General features: G+C 19.3%; 2 protein-coding genes across 2 annotated transcripts; one reads left to right on the top strand and one right to left on the bottom strand.

Moving 5' to 3' along the window:
- Positions 1 to 723: 723 nt before the first annotated feature.
- On the top strand, positions 724 to 12,253 carry PGSY75_0307900 (hypothetical protein; the record flags this gene model as incomplete). The annotated part of the gene is made up of 3 exons (XM_018783935.1): positions 724 to 1,648; positions 1,805 to 5,342; positions 5,533 to 12,253. The coding sequence occupies 3 exons, from the start codon at positions 724 to 726 to the stop codon at positions 12,251 to 12,253; spliced, it is 11,184 nt and encodes a 3,727-aa protein (XP_018643518.1).
- A 632-nt stretch (positions 12,254 to 12,885) lies between these two features.
- Positions 12,886 to 14,781, bottom strand: PGSY75_0307800 (hypothetical protein; the record flags this gene model as incomplete). Its single annotated transcript, XM_018783934.1, has 1 exon — positions 12,886 to 14,781. The coding sequence occupies one exon, from the start codon at positions 14,779 to 14,781 to the stop codon at positions 12,886 to 12,888; it is 1,896 nt and encodes a 631-aa protein (XP_018643517.1).
- Between the last annotated feature and the right edge of the window lie 437 nt (positions 14,782 to 15,218).

The following is a 15,218-nucleotide window of genomic DNA, read 5'->3' as shown; positions in this document are numbered from 1 at the left end:
TATATATATATATATATATATTTTTATAAATGTAATATGTGTATAAGAAAAAAAAAAAACAGAAATTAATATCCTAGTATATATTAAAAAATTATCAAGCATTAATATGATTCAGTTCTTCTTATCTCCTTTTTTCTCTCTTGTCTTTGTATTAGAAATTATAATTATTAATATAAAGTATTATATTAGGTTATATGTGTGGGTTTCTCTTTTTTTTTTTAAAGGTGATAAGCTAAGACCATAAATTATAAAAATGTGTATAAAGAGAAATGTCATAATAACACATATATATATATATATATATATATATATATATTTTTATAAATGTAATATGTGTATAAAAAAAAAAAAAAAAAAAAAAAAAAAAAAAGGTCTTAAAAATATATTTTTCTGATTCTACGCATTATAATATATATACTATATATTTAAAGTAATTTATAAATGTGTTCATATATGGCTTAGTATAATATTAAGTAAATAAATAAATAAATATATATATATATATATATATTTATATATTTATATATATTGATTAATATAACTCTTGAAAGATTTGTCTAATACTGTTTTTTATTTTGAGAATATAAAAATAGGAAGGACTATATCATAGATATTATCCATATAATATATATATATATATATATATATTTATTTATTTATTTATTTTTTTTATTATGTGATAATATTGGTTTGGTTTAGACTACTCTTATATTCTTTAATAAGATGAAAGAAAAAGAATCTGATATTTTTTTTCCTGGTGATAAAGATGTGAGTAGTTTAAAAGAATACTTGGAAGGTGGTGATATAAAATTTGAGAATGCTGAATTAAAAAAAGAAAGAGAAGAAATTCGTAAGAATAAAGTTTTTATAGAATGTGTAAAGAATATTTGGATGAATATTTTAAATAAAAAGATGGATGATAAATTTAGTAAGGTCGAATATTTTAAAATAATGTTAAGAATATGTAAGGTTTTAATTCCTCAATTTGATATAAAAGAAATAATAAAAATAGTAAATGATGAATGGAATAATGATTCTGAAGGAAATAAATATTTAAATTTTTCTTCTTTTTTTAATGCTTTCTTTGAATTATCAGATATATGGACACCTACAATAAATGCTTATGATTATGCTCATTTTTTAAAATCTTTATTTTATAGAATAACATTTATAGAAATTAAAACCAAAGATGGACAAATAATAAAAAAGAAACCAATGATAAGAATAAATTTTAAGAGAACTACTGAAGAAAAAAAACTATCTCTTTATAATGATACATATAATATTCAAAAAGATATTATAAATGAAAATAATATAAACGAATTAAAAAATATGAAATCATTAAAAAGAAATTCTATGATAATCGATCATTTAAAAAAAAAACATTTTATAAAAAGATTCAGTGAGAATTATAAATTAACACACTCATTTTTATATGACATGGATGATAATGATGATGATAATAATTCTTTAATAGATAAAAATCTTTTTGAAAATCTATTAAACAATAAACAAAATAATAATTATCTTCAAAGAAATATTATTCTTATGGATGTTAATGATATAAATCCTTTAGAATATCTTGATGAAAAAAAAGAAACTACAAATAAAAATAAATGCCATATGGGCAAGCAAGACAAAAACAAATGTGAGAACAAATAAATAAATAAGAAATATATATATATATATGTGCAGACATAATATGCAAAGAGAACACATTTAAACAAGTAGATGGTTGTTATAATTATTCCTCTTACTTTATATGTATCAAAATAGATATATATATATATATTTTTTATAATAGATGGAATACCCCAAGGTATAGAATATCATGATAAGAGAAAAGAAAGCTCCATTCTTATAGATAATAAAAAATATAAAGACAAAAACAAAAAAAAACTTTTAGAATTACAAGATTCTAATATAAGTGGAAATACTTTAATATCTAAAAGATATACTTATACTTCTGATATTAATAAAGAAGCTAAAGAAACAGATGCAAAGAACAAAAGAAGAAACACAGATGCTTCTTCTATGTCTATTGTGCGTCATGTAGAGACAAATGAGGAAAAAAAAAAAGAAAAAAAAAAAAGTGTGAAAAAAAATGATGATAATAATGATAATGATAAGAAAGAAGAGAATGCATTATTAAAAAGTTTAATAATAATTGATGGAATTAATTTTGATGATGTTACTAAGGAATGTAAAATTATTGATGATAATAATAATGATAATATTATTAATGTGGATAATAAGTTGAAGGAAGACAAATCGTATGAGTTATTCTCATCTGAAGGGAAGAATCTTATACTAGGTTTAAATGAAGGAGAAGAATTCAATGAAGATGTTTATGAAAATATAGAAAAAGAATTACAAGAAAGAAAAGATATAAAGAATAAATATGATAAAATAATGAACAATAATAATAATAATAATAATGATGATGAAGAACTAACTGAGGATTCAAATATAAACATTAATAAATTTCAAAGTAATAATAATAAAGATATTAAGAACAAAAAAGAGTTCAATAAAATAACAACAAAGGAGACCTTAAATGAAGAAGAAATCTCAAAAGATATTAAAGATACTCCTAGAAAAGATAAAGAAGTTATAAAAAAATTATATTCAACAGAAAAAAATGAACATAGTACTTTAAAAAAAGAATTAGAAATAATAACAAACAATAAAAATAATAAAATAGATCTATATGAAAAAGATATTCATCGATCTGATGATGATGAATATATTAAAGTGTTGAAAGAAAATTTACACAATAATGTGAATGCTGATAAAAAATATGAAGATAATAATAATAAAACAAAAGAAATACTTAAGAGCAAAAATTTTCTAGAAAATGAAAAAAGAACTCTAGAAGAATTGAAATTAAAAGGTATAAATAATATATTTAAGAAGGATGAAAAATATAATTCTTTAGGTGAATTAATTATAAATAATGATATACAAATAAATGAAGAAAATAAAAATAACGACATAGAAGATATAAATATATTAAAACAAAAAATAATAAAAAGTTGTGAAAGTGTAAATGATACTTTCAAAATAAAAGATATATTATTTAATGATAATCTAGAAAAAGAAATGAGAGAAAAAAAAAGTCAACAGTTCATAGATAATTTGTTGAAGGAGAACAAAAAGGAAATATCTGAAAATATGGACAAATTATTTGATGACAATTTAAATCATATATCTGATAATCATATCAACATAATAAATGATAATCATATCAACAAAATAGGTGATGAAGAATTTACGGGTGATATATCAAAAATAGAAGAGGATAATATCCTTAAAAATAAAATCATAAAATCATCTGATGACATCATACAAGTTGAAGAAAATAAAGTATCTGTAGAAAAAAACGAACTAATGATTTCCTTAAATAAAAATATGAACAACACATATAACATGTATAAAGAAAATATAGATATTTTTATTAATAAAATTAAAAGAGAAAGTCTTTTAAAAATAGATAACAATAAAAATAAAGAGACAGATAATAATTTAGAACAACAAGATGATAATATTGATAAATATATATTGGAAGATTTTTATGAAAATGATTATATAATTAATAATAAAATTGAAGAAACAAATAAAGAGTTAGATGCTCTTGAAATAAATACACAAAAGGAGTTTATAGAAAATCTAGATATTAAAAAGAAAAAACATTCAAATAATCATTTCTTTAATGATGCTGATAAAATGTTTTATGAAATGAATAAAATATTAAATAATCATATAAAAAAAAATCAAACACAAGAAATTTTAAAAACAAATGGAGAGCTTGTGTCTTTACAACTAGACAATATAAAAAAGAATAACAAGGGAGAACACAAACATCATAAAGATAATGAAGAAGAAAATAATATATTATATGATGAGAATGAAAAAGAAAATAATATATTATATGATGAGAATGAAGAGAAAAATAAAATATTATATGATGAGAATGAAGAAGAAAATAATATATTATATGATGAGAATGAAGAACAAAATAATATATTATATGATGAGAATGAAGTTTACAGCGTGTTATATTCTGATCATATAATAGAAAAAGACATAAATGGAATAAATGGCATTAAAAAGTATATAAGTGATAAAAAGAAGATTGAATCAATACATGAAGAGAACAACAAAGGAGTTTATAAAAAGAAAGATGAGGATATGACGAATGAAAATAATATGATGAATGAAAATAATATGATGAATGAAAATAATATGATGAATAAAAATAATATGATGAATAAAAATAATATGATGAATAAAAGTAATATGATGAATGAAAATAATATGATGAATAAAAATAATATGATGAATAAAAATAATATGATGAATAAAAATAATATGATGAATAAAAATAATATGATGAATAAAAATAATATGGAATATGAAAATAATATGATGAATGAGAATTATTTGAAAGAATCAGATTATTTGAAAGAATCAGATTATTTGAAAGAATCAGATTATATACAGATTGAATATAATTTAAAAAATGAATTTTATTCTGAGGATAATAAAATCAATAAGATACACAATAAAGATATAATTAATGACGTATTAAAAAGTAACAATAAAATTGACAATGTGATACATAAAAAAGAAAAAAAAAATATAAAACATTTGAATTGTGTAGACAAAACTAATGATGTATGTCTTGATTTTAATAAAGAAGAAAAGATTAATATATATAATAACAAAATAAATGAGGATAGAAAAAAAAATTGTTGTGATGAAAGTACATTAAAATATTTACCTATAGATGATATAAAAAAAATGAGAAGTTTTATAAAAATAAATAGAAAAAGCAAAAGAGAGAATTTCTTAATCATATCAAATATAAATGAAAGAATAGATTTTTTAATAAAAAAATTAAAAGTAGAAATTATAGAACCTTCAATAATATTAAATAAAAATATATATATAGAAAAACAATTTTTATCACCTCTAGGCAAATATATAAATGATAATTTAAAAGATGGAAAATCTATATCATCAAAAATTTTAATCGATTTAATGTTAGAATATATTAATACTATAATATCAAAAAATAATGGATATGTATTATATTTTAATAATTATAATTTTTTACAACATCTAGATTATTTTCTTCATAAATTAAAAGGATTATCTACAATCAATTATATTAATTATGTAAATTTCTTAAATATAAACTTCTTAAAAAATGTAAATGATAATAAGAAAGTAAATATAAATGAATATTTATTGGATGATCAAAAAGTAATAGTGTCAAATCCTTTCAAGGGCATGTTCCCCAAATTTTGTATCATCTTAAAAAGGCACAACATGGTCAAGTAATCATAATTAAAATATAAATAAATTGATATATATATATATATATATATATATATATATATATATATATGTATGTATTTATATATATATTTATATGTATGTATTTATATATATGTTTTATTTAATATGAAAAATGTATTAATATTTTTTTTTTTTTTTTTTTTGTTCATCAATCTTTTATTTTATCAGCTTTCATAGTGATACACATTTTAATATCCAAAAAATTTATCAACGCATACTTTCAAAATTTAATGACATACATATAGAGTCATTCAAAAATATAAATGAAGACGTTGAAGAAAAACAGGAGGATCTTTTTGAAAGTGATAAAAAATATAAAACTATAAAAGAAGATAAAGAAGAAAATGATAATCGGAGTGTATGTTCTGATGAATATTATTTGAGCATTGACAGTGAAGAGAAATATAACTATGACGAAAAAGATGAAGGTGAAGAAGAAGATGAAGAAGAAGATGAAGATGAAGAAGAGGATGAAGATGAAGAAGAAGATGAAGATGAAGATGAAGAAGAGGATGAAGATGAAGATGAAGAAGAAGATGAAGAAGAAGATGAAGAAGAAGATGAAGATGAAGATGAAGATGAAGAAGAAGATGAAGATGAAGAAGAAGTTGAATATGACGAAGAAGATGAAGTAGAAGTTGACGATGACGAAGAAGATGAAGAATATGAAGAAGAACATGACGATAACAACGATGATGATGACACCTATGAAGATCACAACGAAGAACAACATGATAACCATTACAATAAAAGAAGTGACGAAACAACTCAGAATGTTTCAAATAATATAAACACAAGTATCATCCAACAAATAAACAACAATGACAACTCCAATACTAAAGATAAGAATAAACATGTGGATGAATCTTATTACCATTTAATGAATAAAGAAATAAATTTTATTTATAAATGCACAAGGCCAGATATATATTATAAAAATTATTTTAATAATTTAAAAAAATATTGTGGTGATATACAACATGAAAGGGACATGTCAGTGTTAATAAAACATTTAAGCGTCTTATTAAAAGATGAAAAGGAGAATATAAAAAGTAATGAAGAAGGAGAAGAATGTATAGATAATCTATTGATAGATAGAAGTATGAAATCAAAAATAGAATATATAGAAAGTGATGAAAAAGATGATTTGAATAATATAGAATATATTGAAAATCTTGTAGAATATTTAAGACCTAAATATAATATAGAAATGATACCTATTGATATTGTGGGGGATATTAGATTATATAAATTATTTTATATTAATATGATAAAAAATAATTACTCTTATTATTTAAAAAATAATTTCTTCCCTTATAAATATAAAAGAGGTAAAACAAAAAAAGGAATATTGATGATAAATATAAAGAAAAGGAAGGCATATGACAATATTATGAATCCTAAATATAGTGATGAGATAAAAGAAAATAATAAGAAAGAAAAAAATAATTACATACATAATATACATAATAATAATAATAATATTGGTGCTCCATATAATAGGATGCAAAATCATATCAATCCAAATAACTTATATGAAATAAAAAATACTAATTTTAATTTATATCATAGATACTGGAGTTTATTTTATAAATATTGTCCTGTATCTTATATAAATGATAATAAAATTATAAAAGGGAAGAAAAAGTTCTGTGCTATTTATAAAAATAAAATATATATGTTAAAGAGTTATGATTATATGATTGAATTTTTAAAGCATCCTAAATTTTATGCAAGCAAAAAAGTTAAAGAATCTGTTTGTTTTAATGTGGTAATGTATTTTCATAATATGGATATTCAAAAAAAAATAATTCATTTGTTAGAAACATATGAAAAAATGATACATATAGATATACAAAAATATTTCGAGCAGTATTTTTTTTTATCACACCAAAACAAACATAACGAAGAAAATAACAACAATATTAAGATTGATAGTAATAATAATAATAATAATAATAATAATGAGGATGACGATGAAGACAATCACAAAATAGAGGATGCATACATTTTTGAAATACATCGTATTATTGAAGGGAAATCTATATCTCCTCTTTTTATTGTTAGATATATATGTATACAAATGAATCAAATACATCAATTTAATATATATATAATAAAAGAAATTATGAAATCTATTATAGAACTTAAACAGAATTATAATAAACTCATTTTTAAAAAAGATATATTAATAGATCAATATGAAAGTGAAAAAAAACATAAAATAAAAAAAAAAAAAAAAGAAAAGAAAAAGAAAAAAAAAAAATATATATCCGAACAAAAAAAAAATCTATTATTTCTTTTTTCAAGCATTATGAAAATAAAATTTTTATATAACTTAATAATTATTAAACAGAAGAATATAAAAAATGTTTCTTTTAAAAATGTGTTAGACAAGTTGTCAAATATATATAATATTGAGGACATGGCGAAGGATATAAATTTATTACTAGTCTTGATAGAAGATATGTTTTTGAGAGAAAACCGAAAGTATTTAAATGTTGTTGAAAGGAGGGATAATATATTATTAAGGGTTAAAAAAGATGACAGTACATGCCACCCAGGTCTTACTAATAATGATGATAATAAAACCAATTATGATAATAACAACAATTATGATAATCACAACAATTATGATAATCACAACAGTGATGATTGTTATCATTCAGAAGAACGAGAAAGCAGACAAAGATATGTCATCACTGGGTTGCCATTAAATAGCAAAATATTTTTTTACTTACAATGTATAAATATTTCAATTGATCATATAATATCTTTTGATATTATAAAAAAAGAAAAAAAAAAAAATAAAGACGAAGAAAATGAAGATAATTCAGATGATGATAGTCACAGGGATAGATATAGTGATGAAAAAGAAAAAGGAGTAACAAATATGAATTTGACTACAGGTTGTTCTTATTATTATCATAATGATGATAAAAGAAATGAAGAAGATACATATAATTTATACAAACAGTATGTGTCTTATGATTCATATAATGATAATATATTTTATATGAATATATTAAAAAATTATAAAAAAAAATTAGGATTTTTAAAAAAAAAAAAATTTGATGTAAATATTATATCATTTGATGAAGATGAGAAAAAAAGTATTTATTATTATTTTAATGAAATAAGAAAAATTATTAATCCATATATTCATTCATATTATAATTATAATGATATATTAAATAATTCAATATGTTGTAAACAATTAAATAATTCACATATAAATGTATATTGTCCTTATGTTTTAAAAAAACATAATTGGTTATATAAAAGTATAGATAATATAAAATTAGTTTATGATGAAAAAGTATATTATCTTTCAAATATTTATCATGCTTTTATTTTTAGTAAGAACATAAAATATTATCAACATAATTTTCATATCCCACCTTTAAGAATATTGTTTTTATATGATCTTCCATATAAATTTAATAAAGATATCAAAAAAAATATGGTTCGTAAGTTTTTTTTTAAATATATTAATCTAGAAAAACAATGTATTATAACTATTAAATATGTATTCATTTATTTATTAAAATATATTTTTTTATTTAAAATATATAAATATAATTACAAAAAAAAAACAAACATTGATATAAAAAATTTCTCAATTAATTCTATACCTATAAAGAATCTCCTACAAAACAAAAATATATATTATTTATATAGAGAAGATATAATATATCTTGAAAATAATATTAATCAAATAAATATATATGAAGAACAAAATAATGAGATCAATGAATTTCTTATTTACGATTTATTATTTCAAATAATCAAACCTTTCAATCTATTTTTAAATATTATAAAAATATTGACAGTCAGATATATTCTACATGAACATCTACAAAACTGTATTATAAAATATGACACATTAAAACATAGTATATTTAATATAACAGATGTCAACTCACTAAAATATGTTATAAAAAAATATACACAAAGAAAATGTAGTAAGGATCACACGAATAAACAAGAAGATTATATATTTAAAGGTGATAATAAAAAGGAAAGAAAAAAAAAAAATTCAATTGATCAAGATGATAATTTGAAGAACAAACAAAATAATAATCATGAAAAGGGATATATAAATGCATATAAGACAAATAAAAAAGATGAAGACGATACAAATATAATTAATTCATATGATAATGATATAAACATAACAAGTCAAATAAAATATAACTCATTTGATGATAATGATGATGATAGTATATATTCAAATGAATATAATGAATCCTCTGATTTCATCGAGAATTCCTTTGCTTATAATAAAGATAATGTAAATCCTGAACATCTAAAAAAAATGTTCTGCAAAAAATATGAAAAAATTATTTTAAATAGTAAATATAAATTCTTAAAAAACAATCCATTGAATAATATTCAAAATGTTTTGAAATATTCTTTTAGGGTACCTGAATATATAATTCATCTCGGATGCACATCGCCCAAAAAATTATTAGAAAGAATAAAAAAAGTAAACAATGTTGAAGAAATAAAAATCAATGAACATACAAATCAGCAGGAGATGTCCAAAAAGGATGGAAGAAAAAAAACTAATGATGATTCTTATGTGATCAAAAATAACGATGATTATATAAAAAGTTCTAATATGGATACAAATAATAGACACAATAATGAAAAAATAGAAAAAGATACTTTATTAGATAATATAAAAAAGTGTTGCATAAAAAATAAAAGGATTGTTGAATATCTTAAAAAATATAGTAATATTTGGTATATTAATATTGAAAAATATCATAATAAAAGTATTCAAATGTTTATAGAAAAAAGATTAAATGATATATTAAGATATAGACAAAATTTATATCATCAATTAAATATGAAAGTAATAGATAAAATGTGTGCTCAATTTTTAAGAGATAATAATTATATAAAATTCTCAAATTTTTATTTTTATAGTCCTGTTGATATAGATAATATTGTAGATATAGATACAGAGTTTTTAATTTTATATAATCGTTATTTATTTTATTTCAAAACATCTGAACAAATCAATGAATTTATAAAAAATCCAACCTTCTATTTAAAACAATTAAAACCAAATCCTTCTTTTGTTTTACCATTTATTTTTGTATATTCAAATATACAAATTAAAAACTTAAATAAAGAATTACAAATGAGTACCAAGTGTGTAGTTATTAATAGAGAACATTTATTATCATTTGGATATAAAATAAAAAAATATGAAAAATATATACAAACAAATAATATAAATGATAATATATTAATGCAAATACTTCTTATTAGATTAAATCAATATGATGTTTTATCACATGGATGTATATTATATAATATACCTTATAATAAAAATCAATTATATTTTCTTTTATATAGCCAAAACAAAAAATATATACCTCAATTAATATTTATAATAAAACATCATGAAAAGAATAATAATGGAATTATTAATAAAGACAATGATGAATGTATAGTAAATGATATGAAAGTAAATCACCATAATCATAATAATATAAAAAATAATTATTATGATGGTTCTAATATATATATGATTAATGATGAAAAAAAAAAAAAAAATACAAATATAAATATAAATACAAATACAAATATAAATATAAATATAAATACAAATATAAATACAAATATAAATACAAATATAAATATAAATACAAATACAAATATAAATATAAATATAAATACAAATATAAATACAAATATAAATACCAATACAAATATAAATACAAATACCAATACAAATACATCTTTTATATTATCAAATAATAAAAATGAAGATGATTCCTATTATAATTTATTACAATTTATACCTATTATAGAAGAAGAAATTGAAAAAACAAAATATAAAAATATAATTTATATTGAATATAGTAATTCATGGAAAATGAAATGTAAAATAACTAACGATATTGAAGAAAAAATTAAATCATATCAAAAATATAATAGATATAAATATAATAATAAACCAGCATATTTTAAAGGTTATAATATATATGAAAAAGAAAATTATGAAGAAGAAATACAATTCAACAATTATTGTTTAGTTACTTATAAAAAAAAAAAAATTCTATTAAAATGTAATATATATGATAATTATACTATATATCATAATAATTCATTTTATTTGGTTAATACATATGATGATGTAATTAGTTTTGAAAAGAATCCAACTGAATATATAAATGTAGATGATTCATCATTTAAAAAATTGGAACAAATTAATAACCTTGATAGTATTATTAATAATAATATTATACCAATTGAAAATGAAGGATTTTGTTTAGTCTCATTAAATGATGAAGGACAATTTATTAAAGGAGATAGAAATTATTGTATTAAATATGATAATAAATATTATATATTTCAAAATAAAGAAAAAATGGAACATTTTATAAATAATTATAATGATTATTTAAATAATCAAAATATTTTCGATATCATTCTACAACAATTAAAAAATAAAAATGATCTTAATACATTAATATATTTAAAAACATATTTATATGAAATTTTATGTCATGCATTATATGAATTAGGAAAATATAGACCAATTTATCCTGGATTAACAATTCAATTAAGTGCAATTAAATTCTTAGCATTATTCTTTTTTAAAGAAAATAAATTATTTTCTATACCTCTAAGAAAAACATACGAACAAAATTATCAATCATTCTTAACTGATTGTGATATACCAATACATATACAAAAATTAAAACAAAAATTCAAAAATAATTCTACAAATAAAAATCAAAGTATAAACACACCTATCAATAAGTGGACAAAAAGGGATATCGAAAATTATCATAAATATATTAATTTATATGACAAAATTTTGTATTCCCAAAAAAAAACACCAAAAAAAAAAAATATGCATAAATAAAAAAAAATATATATATATATATATATATATATATACATATGGATCATGTTAAACCTTTAGCAAATTTATAAATATTTATTTTTATAATACACAAAATAATCTATAATTTAAATGACAACCAAACGTCATTCTAGCCCTTAAATGACAAATCTAAAAAATTAATATATTTTAAATGATTAAAGAAATTATTACTATTACAAAAAAGAAAATCAAAAAAAATAAAAATAAAAAAAATAAATATATATAAATATATACACACACATATATATATATATATATATGTGAGATAATCATATATTTGATTTAATATTAAAATAAAATAAAATAAAAATTTACACTGTTTTGTAATTTTAACATGAACAGTTCAGGTAAATTATTTCGTTTTTTTTTTTTTTTTTTTTTTTTTTTTTTTTCCCAAAAATGGCTATTTTATATGAACCTTTAAATAAATAGCCACTTTATATAAAAATATTCCAACAAAGGTATTTAATTTATTCTAATTTTTAATGCCTTTTTTGGTATTTCACAATGTATATATTATTAGAAGCATACATAAAACACACACACACACATACATATATATATATATATATATTTATTTATTTATTTTTGTTTGCCCCCTTTTAAATGCACTATACAAATTCCCCTTTTGACATTCCATATTCAGAAAATGTGCCAAAACCCTTCATATCAAATAAAATAGTTTCATTTCTTTTAAAGGATACAATTTGTTCATTTTCAAAAAGTGCATAGAATAAATCATTTTTCATTAAATATTTATAAGCCTTTAAACCATACAATTCTATAATATTTCCCTTAAAAAATATAATATCATAAGTACCATCATTTTTTTGGAACGCTTTTAAACAAAAATCAATTGGTTTTCCATATGTAACTTGATTATTTAATGCAACAATTTGATCTCCATGATGAAAATTTTTTTTACTAGCTTTACTTCCTTCTATTATGTAAGATACATAACAACCACCTATTGAATCTGGATTTTTATTTAAAACAATTCCAATATTCTTTTTGATTATTATATTTGTAGAATTGTTCATATGTTCTTTTAATAAATCTACATTTTTCAGTGCATTTTCTGTTAAATTATTCAACTCTTGAACAATATCTTCAAATCTTTCTCCTTTCTCATCTTTATATCCTAAATATATAGCTATATCATAAAAATTTTTTGCTTGCCAAAATTTTCTAAAGCTTCTATAAGCATCACCTAAGCATTTCCATGCAACGCTATATTTAGGTTCGTATTTTATAGATTTTAAGGCAAAATTAAATGTACCTTGTAAATCGTTTACATAATAAGACAATGTAGATATGGTTGAGCATAAATTAGATAGGAAATAACCATAATATTTACATGGTAACATATTATAAGCTAATTTTAAATCATGTAATGTTATTTCATAATTTTGTTTATACATATTTTGTATACACTTTTCTATTAATTTTAAAGATGATTCAATACTCATTTGTAAATTTTTTTTAGATAAGTTTGTAACATCTCTTTCTTTTTTACCAATTTCTAGTTCTTTTCTTAAGGCTTTATTTAAATAAGCATTTTCATTATTTTTATCTTCATAATATAATTTATGAATTTTTTCATCTAAGACATATTTTAATTTATTGGAAAATTCAATTAAGTCAGATAAATTAGATATATATTTTTTAAAATTTTGACTTTTCATATTATAAGATACGCAAATCCTTTTTTCACTTGGCACTATGTGTGATTCAATATTTATATTAAAGGTTTCAATAAATGTTTTATCCATACTAGAATGAAGTAAATAATATATTTGATCTTTCATCATTTCACATGCAATTTTTTTTTCTTCACAAGAATAAAAGTTTATGTTTATTATTTCTTTTTCAATATCGGTTTTGTCTGTATTGTTTTCTTCTTCTATGATGATATTTGGTTGTGTATCTTGTTGATAATTTGGGCTGTTTATAGGGTCATCAATTGGTTTATTAATAGGGTCACCACTTTGATCATCCAAATCGTCATCTTGTTCATCTTCAGAATCTTCATCCTTATGAACAATGTTAGGTTTGTTAAAAGTCGTTTTTCCAAAATATTTTTTGGCATCATCATCATCTTCATAGGTCATCAAATCATCATCATTCATCTTGTCTTGAAATATGTCGATTGAGCTATCTTTTTCATCTTCGCTAGGAATGTAAGGATCTGGAGGGAATTTTGTTTTTTTCTTTTCTAGATGATCAAAAGGGTACAAATAACCCGATTCTTGTATATCTTTTTCTTTTTTACTTCTGTAAAATAATGTATACCTTTTTCTTTTTCTATTTAATAACTTATTTAGGCTATCATTTTTATATAAAAATGTATTATGTTTGTTATTAATTTTTTGCTTCTTCAAATAGTCATATGTTAATACATTCCCTATCTTATTATTTTGAATTTGAAAACATGAAAAAAAATGAACAAAAAAAAAATTACCAAAAATTATTATCCAGACTAAAAATTTACTCATTAAAAGGTACATAGATGTAATATAAAATATATTATATATATATATTTATTCATTGAAGTTCCTATATAAATATATATTTTCCATATTAGGAAAAAAAAAAAAAAAAAAAAAAAAAAAAAAAAAATTTTTTATAACATCATCTTAAGATTTGAAATAGAATAATAGAATAATAGAATTTTTTTTAAAGAACATTTTCAAACAAATTGTTAAAATTATATTAATAAAAATGAGAAAAGTAATTTGTTGTTTTTTTTTATACGCTTATAATATGATACTTTTTTTTTTTTTTTTTTTTTTTTTTTTTTTTTTTTTTTTTTTTAAATTTTTATATTTTTTAAAAATTTTTTTTTTTTTTTTTTTTTTTTTTTTTTTTTTTTTTTTTTTTTTTTTTTTTTATTAAAATAAAATTTATTTTAAATTTTTAATATTTTATTTTTAATATAATATAT

Source organism: Plasmodium gaboni, chromosome 3 (assembly GCF_001602025.1).
Source record: "Plasmodium gaboni strain SY75 chromosome 3, whole genome shotgun sequence".
In the NCBI taxonomy this organism is placed as follows: Eukaryota; Apicomplexa; class Aconoidasida; order Haemosporida; family Plasmodiidae; genus Plasmodium; species Plasmodium gaboni.
The sequence above is the reverse complement of the archived record's forward strand: the minus strand, read 5'-3'. Positions and strand labels throughout refer to the sequence as shown.